At 43.4% G+C, this 21,083-nt stretch overlaps 1 protein-coding gene across 3 annotated transcripts; it reads left to right on the plus strand.

Annotated features, from left to right (window-relative positions):
• Window positions 1-56: 56 nt before the first annotated feature.
• Window positions 57-21,083, plus strand: prkacaa (protein kinase, cAMP-dependent, catalytic, alpha, genome duplicate a). 3 transcript variants are annotated; one of them, XM_050068872.1, is made up of 10 exons: window positions 57-850; window positions 11,137-11,198; window positions 11,739-11,867; window positions 13,330-13,428; window positions 13,534-13,616; window positions 13,699-13,825; window positions 13,934-14,029; window positions 14,240-14,362; window positions 17,912-18,076; window positions 19,131-21,083. In XM_050068872.1, the coding sequence occupies exons 1-10, from the start codon at window positions 805-807 to the stop codon at window positions 19,254-19,256; spliced, it is 1,056 nt and encodes a 351-aa protein (XP_049924829.1). In that variant the 5' UTR covers window positions 57-804; the 3' UTR covers window positions 19,257-21,083. The 3 variants fall into 3 exon arrangements, with proteins under 3 accessions (XP_049924829.1, XP_049924827.1, XP_049924828.1); XM_050068870.1 differs by lacking the exon at window positions 57-850 and adding an exon at window positions 2,695-2,956; XM_050068871.1 differs by lacking the exon at window positions 57-850 and adding an exon at window positions 6,469-6,868.

Below are 21,083 nucleotides of genomic sequence, written 5' to 3' on the forward strand. Positions count from 1 at the left end.
CCTCTGTCGCGCAAGTATCTGTGTGTGTAGCCAATCAGAGCCAGCTAGAGGCGGGACCCGGTGGATGGATGACTGGAGTTTCCCTTGCGGTCTGAAGATTAATGGAAGGGGTCTGTTGATCTTAGGAATCGACTATCAGATGGTCGGTCCCAGGAAACCGTTGCACTTTAAGCCTGGTTTAGAAACGAATGGAGTGAGATTAATTTGAAACCACCGACGACGGGAAAAACGAAGAACCTGGACACCACTTTTGTTATCCAGGTCTCAACTGAAACGGCCTGCCTACACAGAGATAGCACCTGGTTAGTTCAGGCCAGGATACGACTGCGAGAGACGCTAAAGGCTAACGCTAGCTTGCTCGCTAGATAGACGGAAAACAGCTTTCGACGATCTGTCAAATGGTCGGGACTGGATTGTGGATAGACCAAGCCGTCTCTGGAAATAAACGACAGTCGAGTGACATCTTGATTTGCCAGTGCTTGCTTGGAAATTGACGAGCTAACACTGCAAAGCTAACATCTACAGACCATCTCTGCTAGTTAGCGTGCTAGCCTACCTAACCCCAAAGCGTTAGTGTTAGCTGCAGACTTGGATATACTTGCTTGGTTGGACTTTGCCGAACTCACTCAAGAGAAGTATTGGGGTAATACATTTACACACGGTAGTCAATAATGATAGCTGTTAGCTAGTAGCTAGCTGTCAGCGTCATTGAGCCCAGCGACTGCGTTAGCGGTGTAGCATCCCTCAGCGACTTGTAAAGGAAACTCAGTCCGAGCCCAGGGACTCCACCACCAGCCTGCCATCATGGGCAACACGCCCACCGCAAAGAAGGGCAATGAGATGGAGAGCGGTGAGTACCTTTTACCCATAGCTGCAGCGGCTAGCTTATCATGCCGTCTGTCGTTGAATCAATCTGCTGTGTTGTCATGTTTCCCACAATGGCACTAAAAACTAACCACCTATGTAATGCATCAAGGCCCAGAGACCCTCCACAGTGACACCATGTTACATTGCTTTCGACAGCCTATTCTAATATGGAGAAGTGAATGAGCAGATTATGCAAAACTTTCCTGAGTTGTGAACTTTACATCAAACACCATGAAAGACACCCTTCGCCAATCACATCCTCACACAAGCTGTTAGTGTCACACCATGTTCATCTCAACAGAACAGCAGAGGATGTTATTCATTCTCTCCACTGATTCTGTGGGAAAGCTCGTGATTAAAAGCCCCAGGTTATAATCCGAGGAACCAGTGAGGGTGACAACAAGTAGCCTTATACAACAGTCATAGGTTTCTTTGTGGTTCACGTGCTTTCAGACAGTTTTATTCCCTCCTCATAAGGTTATGAAAGGCTCCACTAGCAAGCCTAAACTCTGGTGTGGAGTTTTCTTGTGCACTTTTTAATAACCTAATTAAATGTATTCAAAATATTCCTAGAAAAAGGAAATTGTAAGGAATGCAAACACTTGAAGCAGGAGTGTAGATAGACATATTTGTGTGTATATGTGATTGATGCAGTGTGGACCTGAGCATTAAGCCCCACAGACTGTGTTTGACAGTGAGTAGAGGGGAGTTGGTTGTTATCAGAGAGGGAAGAAGCCACCAGGACAGGGGTCATATGATGCATGAGGGTGATCCTCTCCAGGCAGAAACCTGGGAGTTGAGGAGTCTCTTGAACATCATGTGATGAGCAGCATTTAGAACAAGGGCACTTGTATGTGTCACTGAGGCACATGTTTGTGTGCAAAGCGGTAAGGAAGCGATGCTCCCCTCTTGCTCCCTACGACTTTTAATTTTGTTGATGAGCTTCTTGGACATCACAGTGACAGTTACCTACAGTCTGAACCTCAGTGGTTAACTAATATATGAGAGGAAAATGTCATCCTGTTTATTAAGAAAACACTTGTTGCCTCAGTACAAGTGTTTAGGCTTCATTTTCCATGTCAGGATCACTAGCCGTGCAGAAGGCTTGGGAGGACACTGTTTTATGTTTTTATCCATGACACTATAAATAACGCTCAAGTGTGCAAAGTCTGAACAGGTATCTGCAAAATGAGTATCAGCTCCTTGTTGCTGGTAGAGAGTATGTGTGAAGAATGGCCTCTAGTCCCTTTGTAACATTAACCCATCGACTCCTGCAACACAGCCCGTGACTTTCAGGTGTTATAGTTATAGTATGAGTAGTGTGGTTTAGTGTTATAGTTTGTTTTTAAAGCTCAAGAAGTAATGTAAATGAAACAGGGACAGAGAAGGCACTGCTAGCGAGAGGCTTGTTCATGTCATGCTTCACATCCTTATCAAACTAATTGCTGAGGGTCCACCCTGCTCCGGAGAGTTGGGTGAAAACCAGAGGTCTGGAGCCCACACCCAGGAGTGCAATTTTCCACAGAGCAGCTATAGATTAAGGGGAACATGGCAGCCTGTTTTGGTCTGTACAGAAAATGGAAAGAGGGTGTTGAGCGCTTGTTCCGGTGCACAGGGTCTCTTTCCCCTGAAGTTTCCAGGCTGGAGAAGACAAGCGCAGAGCCTCTGCACTGGTACACAAAGCTGATTCCTGGCCCACAGGAGGAAGCAGGGCGGATAGACACTGTGAACCGCAGCAGGAAGTGAAGGAGCAAGGAAGGTCCAGCCCAGGTTTTTTGCAGTTGGTCATTGCCTCTACTGCTCTTTAAACTAAACAGTTAGCCATGACGATAGCGTGAAGTTTTTGCCCTTAAGACGCTGTTGGTGTAACATATTCTGGATTTCCTGCTTGTGAAACCCTCCGGACATACTGCAGTTTTTGAGACTCTGCACTGAATATCAGCTGGCTTCCCCCTGCCTTGTATGATGTCTGTTATTCACAGGCTGGCGGGAAGGCTGTTTCACCGAGCTGGGCCCTGCCTGGTGGACACGGGCAGTGGAGAAGGCAGACATTACCAACCACAGGAGGAGCTAGAGGCTCGCTGCTGGTGTGAGTTTTCATTCTGGAGCTGGACAGGAGCATGGGTTAGGGATGGAGCTGTCGTCCATGCTATGTCCCTAGCTTAGCCAGTCAGAGGCTGCGCTCATCCTGCGCGTTTAACACAGATAATCAAGCTGTTGTTTTCTGAATGATGATTGTTACTTGATTCATATCATGACCTGGTGAGTTGTGTGTCTGTCGGCATTGGCGGAGTGATCCTGTGTACAAATAGACACACAGAGCAGCCTGTTGTTTGTCTCCGCTCTGTTGCCTATTGTTTTCTAGTTACAGTTCAAAGGAAGGCATTTCTCAGTGACTGTGGAAGTGTCTGTCAGGCGCCAAGCTGCTCAGCATAACACTATCAGCCTTAAACTGTTGAGCTGTACATTAGGAAACTTTTCCAAAGCCATGTACTTTATTTGTTTTGTTAAAAAGCTCTCGTATCATTGTCTTTCACCGGTTGGGCTCCTGTGAGTCTGCCTGACTGAATGAGTGTTTGATAACTTGGAAATATTATCCCATACTTCACACACTTCTTGAAACATCCGAGCACCACACTTCCAGCCAGTTATGACATAAGGGATTGGAGTATTGAATCTTTTGTGTTTTGAATTGAACCTCATATAATGAGGTGGCACCCTGTCAAAGTGCAACTCCCTCTATCTATAAATAACTGTGTGGTTCATGTCCTGCCCCTGCTCCGCACGCAGCCGGTTTGTGTAACAGGGGAAGGTTTGTGTTTGGATCGCTCATCACTTCCTGTCTCCAGTTAAAGGGGCTTTGTTTATAAGCCCGCACTGATTACCAGTGGACCTTACTGTTGAAATGCCAATCAGCCACCTCAGATAAGCTTACAGCACTGAACTGGCAAGTTGGAAAGCTGACATGCTGCCAGGGAACGATTCCTGAGACGCAAAGTCCAGCAGCAGGCAAAGCAAAACTGTGGCTGGAGTTCAGTGTTCAGAAAGGGAACAGGATTCTCACAGTGGTAATCCTTCTGTCTGTTGGTCTTGTAAGGCTGCTGTCACATTTACAGGCTTTCATGGAGCTTTATCTGGAAAGACCTTGGTAGTTAGATATGATTGAAACTAAAATGCTGTAGTTGTCAACTAAAGCTGAGGAGATAACTGCGGAGGAAGTGAAACCTATGATCAGAATAGTCACTCTCATGACTCTTACTCACATTGGGTTCACCTCAACAGTGAATAAGGTAGTGAAATGAAATACTCCCAATTTTTCTGGGAACCCCCTCGAACTCCCTCAAGGACCCCTGGGGGAACATTCAGCCGCTACACAGCAGCAGTCAACTGGTTTAATAGTACCACATCCATCAGCCATTAGTGACAGAGAGGACAAAATATGAAAATGGCCTAAAATCACACATGAGGGCATTTTTAATCAATCGCTGGGTGCTAACTTTTAAGTGTTGTGTACTGCCATAGAAATCCTAGTTTCAAGAAGAAGTGTTATACACTGCTGTTACTGCCCCCTACAGCTAACTGCAGGTCACCTTTTAGCCTGTTGCTAAACATTAACAGCAAGTACCTCACCAGCATCAGCTAAGCCTGCTTTAACATTAGTTATAGCAACTGGCTATAGATCACCATCACCATTATCAGTGTTCAATGTTAACATTTTATGCCAGCAGTGAGAGTGATTACAAAAACACATGCTTTCGGAAAGTTATGCCAACCAGCAGCTCCAAAAACATCTGTGTAAATTTCCAAATAAGCGTCATTTTGTCAGTGATCACATGTTGGGAATCTAAATAGTTATTTTCTTGCCTAAAACACTATTTAAATTAAATAACATTTTCAAGCTTAGTAAGAGCTGTCTGTCAAGTAAAAGATGATAAAGCTGGCGACACTCAAAGACATATGGTGATACTAGGCAAGGTAATTGCACGTCCGCTCTAAAGCAGAATTGAAAGCACAAAATCCCGCAGTGTGGAAGTGCCTTAGTCCGGGCAAAAATATGGGGAATAAAACACAAAGCTAGACTCTCAGGACGCATTCACACGGGCGCTATTTGGTCCGCTTTAAACGAACCCTGGTCCACTTCCATGGATAGTTCAGTGCGGACCAAACGAGCGAAAACTGGGAGGCTTGTGGAATTCACTTAGAGTGGGAAATGCAAACAGACTATCCAGCAAACCAAAGAGAGGAAGTCACGTAGAGCGCAGTGCATTTTGGTGTTTGGTGTTTTTTTTGGTGATCAAGCTGGCTGAAGGGGATGGATTTCCATTTTCGGTCCTGGCCAATCAATGAGCCGAGTTTTCTTCTTCCTCGTGCTTTTTTTCTTCTTGGTCAGTGGTCGTTTTCGGGCAATAGCGCCCCCACACGAGCAGCTGTTGCAACTGCGTGATGGACCAGACGGTTTGGTCCGCTTTAAAAAGTGCAGTCTGGAAGTAAACCCAACCAAATGAATGTGTGAAATTTTTTGGCATTCCCCACCCAATCGAACCGAGCCCCCCATACTGTCCTGGTGTGAATGTGCCCTCAGTGTCTGATTTTTCTGCAAAGGGGTCATGGTGATATTGAGCATCTCTGGGGCTTAATACACGCAACCAATGGGACAGATGAATACATGCACATTACCTGTCCTCTATGTGAATTTGAATGGAGTCAACATGCAAGTGTGATGTGACAGTCAGTGCAGTTTGTCAGCTCCTCTGCTCCTGAATTGATCAGTAATTTAACAAGCCAGTTCAATTCGGACAGTAGGATGTAACCTAACGTCCCATTGGTGGTAGTGTGAGTAGCTGCTAGCTCACCAGTCGCAGTAAAATATCCACCGCCAGTATTGAACTGATGACTTCAATTGATTTCTCACCATTACACACTTCCTAGTTTACCCTCTGACTGATTTTTGATGTACTACAGGGGGGATGTATGTTATCTGAATAAGGCCTGGTGCAGCCTGGGACCAGATTTGGCGCACTCTGCGCTTAAATGTCGGTCAGCTCGCCCTAATATAACCCCTCTGTTCCTGCGTCAGAGTGGGCCAGTGAGGCCCAGGGGAGAGATGTCGGATTGATTTTTTGGAGGATCGATTCAGCACTGGCACTGAACAGACTCTCTGGTGCGTTTGGGCAGGGAGGAAAAGTTTCGCTGTGGTTTGTGCATTCCTGCTTTGCTACTGTCTCCTGAGAGAGACACTTTTATGTTTTTGAAAACATTCAGATCAACTCAGAGTTTTTTTTATTTTGCAGCAGATGTGACATCTGATTGGTTCTGCTAATTAAGGAAAGTTTCTAGACTAGATGTGTCTAGTTCATCTCAAGGGTCTTCACTTAGGCCTAGTTTTCCATAGGACTTCCTCTCTGGGTTGGATAAATATACCAGCTAGTGTTTTACGCCCCTCCCCCTCATGATTATGCCCCTGTTTAGATCAATATATAGCCTGTGTGTGTGTGTGTGTGTGTGTGTTTGTGTGTGTGTGTGTTTGACATGGGAGGGAACGGCAGAGAGTACTTTGTGTACAGAATAAATATTGATACAAACCAAAGCAAGGGTCCAATTGATCTGTGTGAGTGTAACGGGAGCAGTGCTGGTCTCTATGCTACGTGTGACCGCACACTGGATGTGGATGCTACTTTCTAAACTGGGTCCCCAGCAAAGTGACAGTCACAGGAAAGACTGAAGACACCCCGCTGGCAAGGACACTTTACCGGTTTTTGCGGATGAGTGGGGCGGCTGATCTGACCACAGTGCTCTCAGAGGGGGAGGATAGGTCATGAATCAGTGACTGTGAGGAAGAGGCCAAGGAAGAAGATCAGGGGAGACTTAGCAGGGCTAATGTGTGACAGGAAGAGCTCCAGAAGGCATGCAGGAAAGAGGGAGTCATCCTCGCGCTCAAGTGAATCAGGGTCGCGCTCGGCAGATGCTGCAGCACCAGAGGTACCAATAGTCATCCCAGATGGTAAGGAATTTGGGGTTACAGGACAGTTGAGGTGTTGAGCCTTAGTTGATCACCTGCAATTATTGTGGTAGTTATGGCAGCTAAGCCTCCTAAATGGAAAAAGGGACTCTATTACGATCAAGAGAATTCCTCAAGGACAGCTGTTGATTTGCCCATTTATCTCCCAGCTACACCCGCATCTTCTCCCTCTGCAGCTCCAAGTTATGACAGTAATAACCCTATCTGTGGCTCTTTGGAAGTGGGGGTTGAGCAACGTTCACGGGAAGTGTCTGCCTCCAGCGCTCTCTGTGGGAGCAGCAGTGCTCTCGACATGTTTATGCGAACTTTGGTCTCTGCCGTTCTTGCTGGCTTTCTCCCGTCCTATTGTTGGAGCTGCCGGTCTTTGGAGAATTTGCAGGAAATCACATTAGCTAGATGAGGATTAAGCCTTTGTGTGGTTTTCAAGTGTGTGTGAGAGATGCACATATGTTTTCGTGAGAAATCACTGCGTCGGTCATTGCTCTTTGTTTGTAACATCTGCATAATATTTATCTCTGTTTTCTACTCTGAACATATTTAAAAGCTTTAAAAGCCCAGTAGTTTAAATATTAATATCCAAAAGTTGGAGATAACATTACTACAGTATGCACTTTCACTTTTGACAGCTGGTGGTTTTTAAACTGTGCCACTGGCTTTTGTTTTGTATCGATTAGCAAGGCAGATGGGCAGTCCACATTATCCTGAAATGGTAATGTGTTATGTAACTGCTTTTTTCAGTAATTTATAAATTGATATAAACAGTATTTTTTTCAATATCAGTGCAACTATCTATTATTTATTTTTTAAAGAATTTTAAGCATGTTATTGCTTGATATTTATTATAGTAATTAAATACAGTAATATTAAAACTCTTGTCCTTTTTTGACAGTAGATATACACTTACAGCCTCAACCATCTCGTGCTCCAGTAGAAAAAGCTGTCCTCCCTCATCTGCCACGGCAGATAGTGCCCTCAAAACTTGTACACAGATAGTAAGGAGGAATGAGGAAGGACTGGTTATCTACATGTTCCCACAGAGCATTGTGATTAGCCCCATAAAGATAAGAGCAAGAAAAATGAATGACTGCATATGACAGTGTGTGTGCCAAGCTGTCAAACTCCGTCTGAAGGCCCAGGCCTGTTGGTCTACAGTGGAAAGGATGAGTGTGAATGCACAGGGTTGCATGTGTGTTGTTGTAGTGCCAAGTCATAAAACATGTTCACAGAGACCAGGTGTATGTTTCTTTTAAAAGCATTTCAGCCATTAAACTGCAAGCTACACGGATCAATCTATTATACAGATCTATTTATTATTCCACAATATTTATAAGTAGAGAACCCCTCACTTAAGACTAGGAGTTTCTTTGACCATATGTGTTAAAAAAGGACTCCAAATGGTGTTTTTCTACTTAAAGTCAACTTTGAACATCTCAGGAGGTCACTCAGTGTGCACTTTGACCGTAACGCGGCAGCATTGGTTTTGCGGTGTGGCTGCCACAAGCACATGCACGCCTAATGTCCTTTTTGCAGAAATGCTCTGCTTGTGTCAAGCTGTATGGGCAGGCCCGCCATCAGAGGCTGTCAAAGGCTACAGATGACCCTGGCTCAAGGCCAAGGGGAGGCCCATGAAAAGGTCAACGGTTGACCAGTTAATGAGATCAAGCACAACAACTTGCTCACTGACTCAAATTGCTGACAATACAAGCTGTATGTATTCACATGATAAATAAATATATGCTTACTGAGTTGCCATCTGATGCTCCCATCCCCTGCAGGTGTTGTGAAATGGTGCGGCCCACCTGACTGAGGGGTCAGGCGGGGGCGATGCACAGAGCACACAAGCGCTAATGTAAACATGTGAGGCAGACTGTAGCCTGACTAGCTAAGTCAGACTGCCTCACCAAAAATCAGGAAAAGTCAGGGTACAGAGAGAACAAGAAAGGGAAACAGAAGAGATGTCCTCCAAAAAATGTGAAGAAGCACCAGGTATGACAGGCAGAAGTGATCATTAAACTAGAGGACCTAAGGCATCCATTGATACCAACCATGGTGAGCTATGTTGTTGGAAAGAGGTGAAATTAGGTTCCAAAGTTATGCAAAATTGTTGGCGAGGGGAAAAAGGGACATTGCCATTTTTTAAGTGGTGTATTTAAATATTTCTGCATACTGTGGTCCCTGAACAGTCTTGGAATTGCAGAAATTGGATATGACTGGAAACTGAGAGTTGATAGCACTATACTCTTAACACTGTTTCAGTTCTGCACACAATTGGATCAGTAATTGATTAATGTAGGCCTCAAGACTGAATGAATAAATGATTTGTTCACTCGTGATTTGATCTTGTGATTTAATTTTCTGCCTTAATTTACTCAGTGAGTGTTTGATTTTACTTTTTTACCAATCATTCATTGGAGGGCATTTGGCCCAGGACACACATGTGACTGCCTCTACTTTTTAAAATAAGGTCCTAACACAGAGTTGATACAAAATACAAGTGGGAATATGATTACTGGATTATATTCCTTGAGTGATATTCACAGTGATTTTGCCCCCCTTCCTCCATATTTCCTAATGCCTGGCCTGTGTATGGGCACCATGACGGAACAGCAATATTTAAGTCCTGTCTCATGTTCTAGGACTGAAGTTTTGACTCTGGCTCAGCCACTCCAGGTTGTTTAGGTCGTTCGTTTGGCTTTATGTTTGAGGTTGACGTCATGCCGTAGAATAAGCTTCCATCTCCAGGAGGAGTTCTGTGTATTTGCTGCATTAATATTACCCCGTTTTTGGTCCTGCAGCATAGAAGCATCCCCACATCCCCTCTGTCTCCACTGTAAATCATATTGGGGATAATGAGGTGATGTCCAGTGTTTGACTTTGATTCTGACTCGCATGCCTTCTGGCAAACACTAGCTGAGATGTCACGCATGTGGCTTTCTGTTTGCCACTCTCCCATAAATCTGTGACTCGTGAAACACACGGTTAGCTGTTGTTGTGTGTATAATCTCAGCCGTGGAGCTCTGTGGCTTCTTCAGAGTTACAGGCCTCATGTTGGCCTCCATCACTGGGACCTGTCTTGCACAGACTCTGTTACAGGGTAGCCTGCACAAGAGATATTTACAGCAGTGTCATACTTAGTCCTTGTTTTAAATAATTGACCTTGCTGTACTGTGAGGCATGTTCTGTGCCTTGGAGTTTTTTCCTCTCCCATGATTTGTGCTTTCCAGTGAACTTACCATGAGTTTGTTTGGATGGTCTTCATTCATCGTAGCTCGTAGCTCGTAGCTCGTCAGCAGTTGGAACTTGGAGACGCAGGTGTGTTTCACCTGTAATTACTTGTCACACACCTCGATTTTATAAAGGTGGTCTCTAATCATCTTGGTTATGTGGCTTCTTAAAGCAGTTTTCTACACCTGTAATAATGGTGTGGTATAGTAACACCTAAATACTTAGGTAATCAATACTGTTTTGTATTTTATTTTTGTGCTTTCTTTAAATCAGTTTGTTCAACTCTCTGGTAGTGTTAGGTGTTATGACAATATATGTCGTACAATGGTAGAGATGTGTCCACAGGTAGAGGTTTGACAATACAATGGCTATCTAGTGAATCAGGCCTGGATTCTCGCATGATGTCATGATTCTGGCTTGATCTTGCAAATTATGCTCTCTTGCAAAGCAGAGGTAACATGATTCGGACGGACATGGAGGAACCTTAAAGCATGAAGTCTTTTGTTTAACTCAATTGTCATCTCACGTGAGGATGTTGGTATGGAATTTCCAAATAGAAAAAATAAAACAGTTAGATGTGATTTAGTTTAAGTACAGTATGGGTATTTTAAACAATTTACAGAGTGGACAGCTGAGACACAGAGCCATTCATATATGTGCCTATCATGTGCCTTACACTAAAAGGTCAAAGGGCCTTGCACTCACTAGCTGCTCGCTAATCACGTTAGCAGTTGTGTAAGTATGATCATTCAGCACATCTCCTTCCATGGGGCAAAATGATGCACGGTCACGTAACACTTCGTCCATTGAGTGTTAGCTCTCACCAAAACAACCATCACGTCCTTAATCTATGACTAGTCCTTGTTGGGGACGCATCAGGACGCATCTGTGGTTATTGTAAAACAACAGTATTGTGGTCTTCTCTGGGTCTTGGTGATTAGGTTAGGGAAATTACTGTGCAAAATCCTACAAATGAAAACAGATGAACTCTCTTTAATGAATATGCACTCTGTTCCCAATTACAGTGAAGGAGTTTCTTGCCAAAGCCAAAGAAGATTTCCTGAAGAAATGGGAGAATCCAGCACAGGTGAGAGAGTGAAAGAGAATTTATCTTTTTCTGTGTAATCATCGTTTTATGACTCCGCCATTCTTATCACTGTACAGTGTTACTGTACTTTGGATAATGTTGTTTCTATTTTTGGCTCTTGAGACACCTCAGTGTGATAAAGCATCCTATAATAAATCCTGAATCAACTTGACCTGTGGTTTCACATGGTTATTCACTCTCTCAGGCGGACTCATGGAAAAAGTCCCGCCCATGAACAAATTGAGTTCTGTGTATTTTAGAGGGGCAGTGCACCCTCTGCTGGGCTAATTTGAAATACATATAAATATATTTTTAGCTTGAGAGCACCTCTAATGTAGACTCAAATAAGATGCAGTATGTCCAGTTCACATTAAAACAGCAGGAATTATTTTATGAATAGGTGTTATTGTCATTATTGTACACTTTAGTGGATTTGTTATTTAGGAAAAACACTGCACTGAAGTATTGCTGTTCATGGTATGTTGCTGGCAAGTTGTTATGAAGCATTTCCTTTTACTGACACTCTCTTCTACCCCTCAGCAAACTGCGGCATTGGACCACTTTGAGCGTTTGAAGACCTTAGGCACTGGTTCATTTGGCCGAGTCATGCTGGTTAAACACAAAGAGACGGGCCAGCATTTTGCCATGAAAATACTTGACAAACAGAAGGTACGGTGCCTTTAGACATGGCTTTCAAGAATATGTGAATGCTTGACGTGGACGCTCCAGGTTGTGTTTCTGATGTGATGATAATGTCTCTTTTGTAGAAACTGTATGAGTACATAGACCAAGACTTGGACCAAGACTCTTAATGAGAGTTTATCGCGCTCCTTCCTTACTATACTTTAAACCAGAGAGTCCAGAACAACCCACATGTACTGACAAGTATACAGCCTGAAGTTGACCATTAAGCGGAGACTTTGTAGTCAGAAGTTTGAAGGAAAATTGCACATTGATTTAACCTTCTGATTCTCCTAATTGTTAGTCATAACACAGTGTAATTTCCCGGTTATCTCTAATCTGTGACGCCTCACTGGCATAAAGATCACTTTGTTGTTAAAGTTAAAATGTCTGGGGCGCCAAGTAGCTTAGTGGTTAGAGTAGGCGTCCCATCTATGTACAAAGGCAGCCAGCGCCCGGCCCTTGGCTGCATGTCATCCCTTCTCTCTACTCCTTTCATACTTAAGTCTGTCCTGTCCAATAAAAGCAAAAGCCAAAAAAAAAGTTAAAATGTCCTACAGCGTCATGAACCTAGTCCCCAGTTGACTGAAAGAATCCCTGGCTTTACAACATGTTAGGGCTTTTGGAATGAATTTCAGGAGTGGAGTATAAACCTGTACGGTAAGCAGAGTTTCTCTAGCTGAGCTGCGTGTGCAAAATCTGACTTTCTGGACAATATAGAAATTAACTCTGGGGTCGTGGGGACCGTATACAACGCAGCGTTACTAACATTAAATATCTCTGGAATGCTACATGTGAGAGGGACTGAGTTTGCTTTGCCCAGAAGCTGACTCTAGTTATCATGTCACTCTAATAAGGGCTCCTGTGCGATCGTATCCCTTTCAGAAACTTTATAATCCAGCCTAAAACTGCAGTGTCATTTTGAAGACTTTGTAAAATGAATCAATAATGATAAAGATGACATAAATACCATCTGTGATATTCAAATGTTAACATTTTTCCGTGTTAACAACCATTACTGCCATTGTTAGCTGTCCATGATGCCTTTGAGTCTGTCGATCAACCAGAGGCCGTGTTCCTGACTTGTCAACCAATAAGAGGCTATGTTAGGAGCAGTTTGGTTTCAGGGCTAGGTTAAGGTTAAGGACAAAGATCATGGTTTGGGTTAAAATGACTTCTCCCATGTGCCTGTGCGGCAGCTCTGATCTCGAAAGCACTGCGCAGTTGATCACCTTTTGGTAACTCCACATGTGTATTGTTAATGCCCTCTAGTGGACAGAATGTATCACAACCACATGCTGATAGTGGCATTGGCAATACATAAGCCTGGTTATACAATGTATGAGTACATTGTAAATATTAATATTGGGCTGAATTTGAATGATATATTGATGATGTTCGATGACATCCTGTTTCGCCTTGAATAAGCCCCCATCTTTTTCCCTCCCAGGTAGTGAAGCTGAAGCAGATAGAACACACACTGAATGAGAAACGCATCCTTCAAGCCGTCAGCTTTCCCTTCCTGGTGCGACTGGAGCACTCTTTTAAGGTAAGCGTTAAACAGTTGATCTGGTTATCTTTTAGGCATGCCCACCTCATTTTCGTACTGTAGTGTTTTGCTTGTCAAAGTAAGACTTTACTCATGTCTCCACAGGACTACAGTAATCTCTATATGATAATGGAGTATGTACCTGGCGGCGAAATGTTCTCACACTTAAGGAGAATCGGTAGATTCAGGTGAGTTGACTTTTAGGGAACTCCTAAATATATCCCTGCACCTCTGGTTGGCTGTAAATATTGTGCCCCATGTGTTTTGCAGTGAACCACACGCCCGCTTCTACGCAGCCCAGATTGTACTGACCTTTGAATACCTTCACTCGCTGGATCTCATCTACCGAGATCTTAAGCCGGAGAACCTGCTCATCGACCAGCAAGGTTACATACAGGTACGGACTGCATGATTGTTTTCTTAGTCACCAACAGTGATTATATTTGGTTGGCCTCTGTGGTCTTAAGTGTGGTCAGTGCTCAGAGTTGTGCACTATGTTCATCAGGTAACAGATTTTGGATTTGCGAAAAGGGTGAAGGGCCGAACCTGGACGCTGTGCGGGACCCCAGAGTACCTGGCACCAGAGATCATCCTCAGTAAGGCAAGTGCTTAGCTCAGCCAACTGCTCTTTATGTCACGAGGGCAGGGAAGCTCTCAACATGAGGATTCATTTAGGACACCATTTCAATGTCCTCAACTTAAGGACTGTGGTAGAATTTACTGCTCACTGTCTATTGTCAACACTGTAACGTGTGGGAGTTTTTGTTTGAGGACACATCTGAACGCCCTTTATTTCCTTTGTGATTTCCAGGGTTACAATAAAGCAGTGGACTGGTGGGCTCTGGGAGTGCTGATATATGAGATGGCCGCTGGTTACCCCCCCTTCTTTGCCGACCAGCCTATTCAGATTTATGAGAAGATTGTATCAGGGAAGGTGAGTTTAGAGAAGCTGTCTAAATTATCTCTTTAATGTTTTTGTGGTTGTTTGAGTGTCCCAGCACAACATGGTGAATTCTGCCCAGTTCTAAAAAAAGAGGTGGTGCTTTGCAAACTAAAATGTATTTTGAAATTCCATAATTCATAAGAGTACTTTTTTCCTCAAGTGTGAAATTGTTTCTAAGTGTTGGCATTGTTACAGTACATCACTCTTAATTACACAGAAAGGACTGTGATGGTTTTGTTAAACTTCTGCAGCAAGTGTAGAGACTAGAAGTTAAAGGGACAGTTCAACCCAAAATCAAAATGCATATTTTCTCTCTTACCGCTAGTGCCATTTATCAGTCTAAATTGTCTTGGTGTGAGTTGATGTTGGAGAGATCAGCCTTCTCTCAATATAAATGAAACAGGGGCCGTACACATGCAGCGTTTTTGTGCCCTCAAATTCATTGTTTTCAATGTAGACGCATGGAAGACGCGCTCAAACGCCAGAGTGACGCCAGCGCGACTATTTTTCAGGGTGCGACAGCCGCGCCCCGAAATAAACAGAGTTCAACTTTCGAACCCAGTGGCGCACATGGCATGTCATGTGACGAGGAACCACCAATCACAGCTGAAAGATATCTTTCCCGCCTCCTGTAAATATCAGTCTGTGGTAAATGTGGAAAAGTTGATCATGTTGGTGCTTAGCAACCTCAGACGCAAGGTGTCGCTATGCTCTTGATAGCTGGCTCAAAAAAGGTGCGAAAGTAGCGCCCAGAACCTGACCTTGCATTTTCCAGGTGGTTAAAGATGCGGCATCTGTACGGCCTTTTGGGCACTCGGCATGTGGTCCCCAAAGCACCCAAAAAATACACCTAAAACATTCCAGAAATCTGACCAGTTGCACAAAATAATCCACAGACCTTGATGTGAGCAGTTTCATGTATGAACTATTTCTTTCTACTGAACTACACCCGCCAACCGTATCACTGCACAGAAGGAAGTGTGCATCTACTCATGGACAAGAGGCATGTGCTAGCAACACCATGAGATGTAAACATTAATGCGTCCTCCTGTAATGTTCTCTAGGTCAGTGGTGCTAGGTGAGCTAGCAGTAGATGCACACTTCCTTCTGCGTGGTGATAGGGCGTAGTTCAGTAGCAGGAAAACAGTTCCCACATGAAACTGCTCATAACAAGGTCTGTGGATTATCTTGAGTAACCAGGTCATGATTTCTGGAAAGAGACATTGCTGTTGAGTTTCTCACATGGATTTTTTGGCACTTCGAGCACCACGAGTCAAGTGCCATCTAGTTTCATTATTTTCAAAATAAGGCAGACATCTCTATGGGCAATATCTCCAACACTGTGAATTTTTGATTTAGGGGTGAACTGTCCCTTTAAGAATAATGGTCTAACAATGGAACTTTTACTTCCTGTATTAGGTGGTTTCTCTTTAATAAACCAGATTTTTTTTAGGAAAATAACATTCTCAAAAGCCCTAAATTCTTGGCATCAGTGAGTGAAGTGCCTGATCTTAATTTGCCTCTTCCTCTTGGCACTCTTGGCACCATTGCATCATCAGTATAGGAGAAAAAAACAATTTACTGCTTTCAAGTCATCAGTTTCCCTCCCCCTGCATTGAAATACAGTCCCTGGTGAAATTTTGTGTACATTATATAATCTTTGATTTATGGGACATGACATTAGAATACCTCACTTTTTCTTTATACCTCTTGCACTTAACATTATTTATTTTCTCTGACTTTGATATAAAGATATTTTAATCTTAAATGTTGCTTTTAGCTTGTTTTAATGTACAGAGTACCTAAGTGTTTGTCTTGGGGGTACACTGGCATATAAATAATGTCAAACTTGTAGCATGTGTCCTGGTGATTTCCCAGCACATGTACATGAGCATATAGTCACAGATTTGTCAGTTTGTCAGTTTATTAGGTACACACACCAGTGTCATTGAGATTGTACCTTCCAGCAAGCAATTTGTCATGTGACTACAATGAAAAGTGTTTATCAAGCAGACAGCAGGTTGCGGTGATGTCTCACCAACCACAGCCAGCTCCTGACGACCCCCCTTTTCTACCACAAACAAGCTTGTGCTGCAAGACTCGACTCATATCTGTGCAGGAGATCAGAGAGAAAGATGTTTTTGAAAGTCTTTGTGTGGCCAGCTCTCGTAGCCTCTAACTGAATCTCTTAGTTTCTATCCTGTTTGTGCTGTCACATATCTGCTTTATTTTACCGTTTCATGTTCGCTCAGTTGTATAGGAGTCGTGTTCAGTTACTCCTGATGAAAACCCAACATTTCCTTATTTTGCTGCTTTACAGTGAAAACTTTAAAATGACAAATTAATGTTATTAGTGGCGATTCTTCTATGAAAATAAGTCTACTAAAACAGAAGGGAGGGAGAGTCCAAGCAGAAACAGCCAAAGTGAGATGTTGCAGACAACCGGCTCCACCCTGCAAACCGCTTTCCTCCAACCATACTGTGCGATGGAAAAACACTCACAACAAAATAACGGGTACCTTTAGCTGTGTGTTAAAGACACACCTTCAAGCGGGTAGCTCTGTTGTAAAGGAGATGCAAATCTGTGCCGAACTGGGTTGACGTGTCAAGTCAAACCCATATATTGTAAAAAATAATGGATGTATCTACCATGACATCACCCACTGGTTTGTGGACTCCCGTTTTGAAGCCTCAAGTTTGGCATCTTGGTTGCTTTGGAGCCAGACGTGGCCATGTTTGGACAAGAGGCTGGTGCTGTGGAGGAGTGAGGGGCGGATCTGAGTTAAAAGCCAAGGACACTATCAGCAGGCAGCCTGTCACTCAAAGCCGCCGCCCTAATGATGCGTAAATTTAAGCCTCAACAAGTTGCAACCAAATTCACCCCTGTACAGCTGTCATGAAGGAGGAAATTAACTATAAAGACCAAAATTGTTTTTGTACCAGGCTGTAAACATGTTTATTTCTGCTGTAAAGTGTAAAGGGCATTCTAACATGGAGGTCTATGGGGACTGACTGGATTCTGGAGTCAGTCTCAAGTGGCCACTCAAGAACTGCACTTTCGTGTTGGCTTCACTTTTCAGCCCCAGGGGTTGCTGCTTGGCCAAATGGACTCAAGTCAAGCCATAACATGTGTATGGAAAAAACGCCGTTAATGGTCACCAGAGAATTGGAACTAAACAATAAGTGCCCTCAGTGACTTTGAACATGGCGTCATAGTCAACTTTAAGCAAGCCAGTTTAAGCATCTCCCAAATGGCTGATATCTCTGGCTTTCATGGAAGGTAGTTCAGTAACTCAACATTGGTGAGAAAAGCAAAAGCTGCCGGTGGTGAGCGACCCTGTGGAGAAAAATGGATAATGCATCAGAGGGGTCACAGGAGAGTGGAAAGTGCAAACAAGCACACGTCACAATTAGTGGACACAGTGCCATTTCAGACCAGTCATAGGCTAACACGAACATACATGTACAGCTGCAGACCACGAAACAAAAGCATGAGGTATAAAACGCTGGGCTTCACACTCTGCTCTCGCTGTTTTGCAGGTTCGCTTTCCCTCCCACTTTAGCTCAGACCTGAAGGATCTGTTGAGAAATTTGCTGCAGGTGGACCTGACCAAGCGCTTTGGCAATCTCAGGAACGGAGTCAATGATATCAAGGGCCACAAGTGGTTTGCCACCACCGACTGGATCGCCATCTACCAGAGGAAGGTGAGAGGGCGAGCCCTTAAACAGCAGTAATGTGTACAAATGGAGCCTGCTTCCCATTTTGAGAACAGAAGAGCTGAAGTAAAGTGTTGCTGACAAAAGAAAAAGGGCTTTAATGTACCTACGGTCAGTTGAAATGTCTTTAGTCTACATCTGTGGCTACGGGTAATTTCACGCCATCTGTGCTTCCTCTGCACAGATGATATTACAGTGGAGACTAATGGGAGAATGTCTTGAACACACAAAACATGTGTCCCTGTGTGTTTTGGTGGATTCAGAGGGACACTACAACAAACTTCCTTCTCTTTGTGATATTACAACATGTGTACAAACAGTGCCACGTTTTTTGGTCCACATAAAGTTGTCAGAGGGTTTCACAACCGTTCTATAAAAGGAACATGTTAAAACGACCCCTTCCTAACCTTGGACTCATTAGGCAAAGCTGGGAAAAAAATCAGCACGGAGAGGGATCCCCCTCCACCAGGGCAGTCAGGCATGTAATGAGTGCTGACAGTGTGCAAACAAAGGTTAAATGTTGATAACAGCACAGACACACACAATGCACAGAATAAACACTGTGAGAACATGTGATTTAAAACACACATTTAATTTGTTTCGTCTTGGTTTATTTTAACAGAAAAAGACTTGGGTTTGGGTGTTCTAGTTTCTCTGCCTGCACATGATGCAAATAAATCCAGCAAGTTCATATATATATATATATAATTCTGGTAAATCTATGAAACCACCAGCTGAATAAGAAATAGATGAGTTGGCTTCAGGGAAAGCAACACATGATCACAAAATTAGTTCTGCAGTGTTTCTACCAAGCATTCAAGCATGAGTGCTTGATTGCAGAACGCCTTATACTCCCATTATAATCAGTTAAAGTTACAATATACAACTATAAATGGAATTAAATCTGTCCTTAATTGTCTCTTTATCTCCTGGGACCTATTCCAATGTCATACAGTAGTTTATGATCCCTGACGTGGCTTTGCTGCTCTCTGCCGGACCACGCCACATCACTCTGACGATCTGAATGTCCCGTCTGTTGCAGGTGGAAGCTCCCTTTATTCCTAAGTGCAAAGGCCCCGGCGACACGAGCAACTTCGACGACTACGAGGAAGAGGAAATCAGAGTCTCCTTCACAGAGAAGTGTGCAAAGGAGTTTGCTGAGTTCTAGATCCCAACCACGAGTAGCGGAGAGAGAAAAAGAGAGAGATTTAGAACGTAAAAAGGGGGTCGGAAGGAAGGAAGCGCTAGGGTGGACTGCTAACTTGCTTATTTGTAATGACGACAACAATGTAAACCCCCTCCCCTCCCCCCCAGTGGAAAGGTAGGCAAAGTCAAGAAAGATCCAACCGAACCAGCAGTGTTGCCTTTTCTGATTGTTTCTCAACTGTTACCTATTCATTTTATTTATCCCTCTTGTGTTTGTGACAGGGGCTCAAGGAGAACAGGCATAGGTTATGGCTGTCCAGCTATACTTGTATCTTTCTGATGGTGTAATGACACGTTTTCAGTCTTTGCAGGTTGAGGCATTGATTTTCTGTTAAGGTACTGAATCTGCTAGGCTCCTTTTTTTTCTCCGAACGGGCTCTCTCTACAAGCTTCTCAAAGAGTGATTGTTGTATCTTGTCACCCTGGTCCCCCCCTCGCCCCTCCCTTCCTCCATCTCTCCATCCTGAATCTGTCCAAGCAATACCAATTCCAACAGATGTGCCTATCATTATGCCAACTGGTTGGAAAACTGTGTCGAAAGCATTGGTGCAGAGCTTTGGCTATGGTGGCGTCAGCCCTCGTGCCCGTTTGGTTTAAAGCTTGAAAAAAAAGAAAACCCCCTCTGCACCTGCCTTTGTCTGCTCAATGTGGCATGATTATTGGGTAGATGATGTACTCGCTGCTCGCAGCTGAAGCAGCGGTGACCTCTTTGATCGGAGTGCAAATGATTTATCACAGTAAACTTCATCTAGGTCTTACTCCTTTTGGGGACCTGTGAGAAATGGTGAACATGAGGTTTGCATTTAAGTCTGTCTTTCTCTTAGCTGAATTTATTAGAGCATTTTAAGATTCCTATTGGTGATCATTTTGTCCTTTTATGTCAATCTCTGTGCTTGTGTGTTATTTAGTGCTCAAGGGTGGGTTAAAAAGCTGTGATTTAGCAGCAACTAACATTGTGGTCACACTCCTGACTATTGTTTATTTAATTCATAGTACATTTATACACAGACATGCATATATATATATATACATATATATATGTATGTGTGATAGAGAACATGAATTATCCATCTTTTTCAACATTGTCTCATAGCTGTGAAATTAAGATTTCATAAATAAACGAATATAAATTCTGCCAAATTTGCAAATTGAGAACATTGCAAAGTTTTTCTGTATGTAACTATGATGGTGGTGGATTTTAATACGCAAAAAAAGTAGCAAAACAAAATGTGCATGTTATTTTTGTACAATATCACTTTTAAAGAAAGACGGCGGAGCATATTATGCTTTATTTGTGCTGAGGTACCTGAGATCGTGGATAACATGCTTATAACTATTAAAACGGACTCTCAGCTGCTCTATTTTGAAGACGGAACAAGACCCAGTTCGGCGTGTCAGAGAGTTCACCTGGGCTTTGTTCGTTATTCAGTTTTAGGGCTAAAGGTTTGATGATAATTGTCACTGAACTTTGTGCTTCTCACCTTGATAATTGTTTTTTTTTCTTTCCCCTTTCTCTTGTATATACTGTACATGTAACACCTTCAGATAGATTTGCAGTCCAACCAGATTTTTTGGGACTGTTGAGATTGGAGTGTTTTTTGTTTCCGTTTTCCAGCTTTCTATGTAACAAATTAAACTAAGGAAGCGATCCTAAAGCTGTCCCCTTTTGCCAAGTTTATTTCTGTGGATGCAAGACAATCGCAGACCGAATCTTATTGCTGGTTTGTTGACTGAACACTTGGTTTGATGAAGGATGTTTGCTTCCCCATCCCCTCCCCCGCCCCCCTCC

The sequence above is a fragment of the Epinephelus moara genome, chromosome 18 (genome assembly GCF_006386435.1).
Source record: "Epinephelus moara isolate mb chromosome 18, YSFRI_EMoa_1.0, whole genome shotgun sequence".
NCBI classification, from domain to species: Eukaryota; Metazoa; Chordata; class Actinopteri; order Perciformes; family Serranidae; genus Epinephelus; species Epinephelus moara.

Coding starts and splice junctions, on each gene's coding strand:
- prkacaa (XM_050068870.1), top strand. CDS start 2,830: ATGATGTCTGTTATTCACAGGCTGGCGGGAAGGCTGTTTCACCGAGCT. Junction 13,429..13,533: donor GACTGGAGCACTCTTTTAAG/GTAAGCGTTAAA, acceptor ATGTCTCCACAG/GACTACAGTAATCTCTATAT. Junction 13,826..13,933: donor ACCAGCAAGGTTACATACAG/GTACGGACTGCA, acceptor TATGTTCATCAG/GTAACAGATTTTGGATTTGC.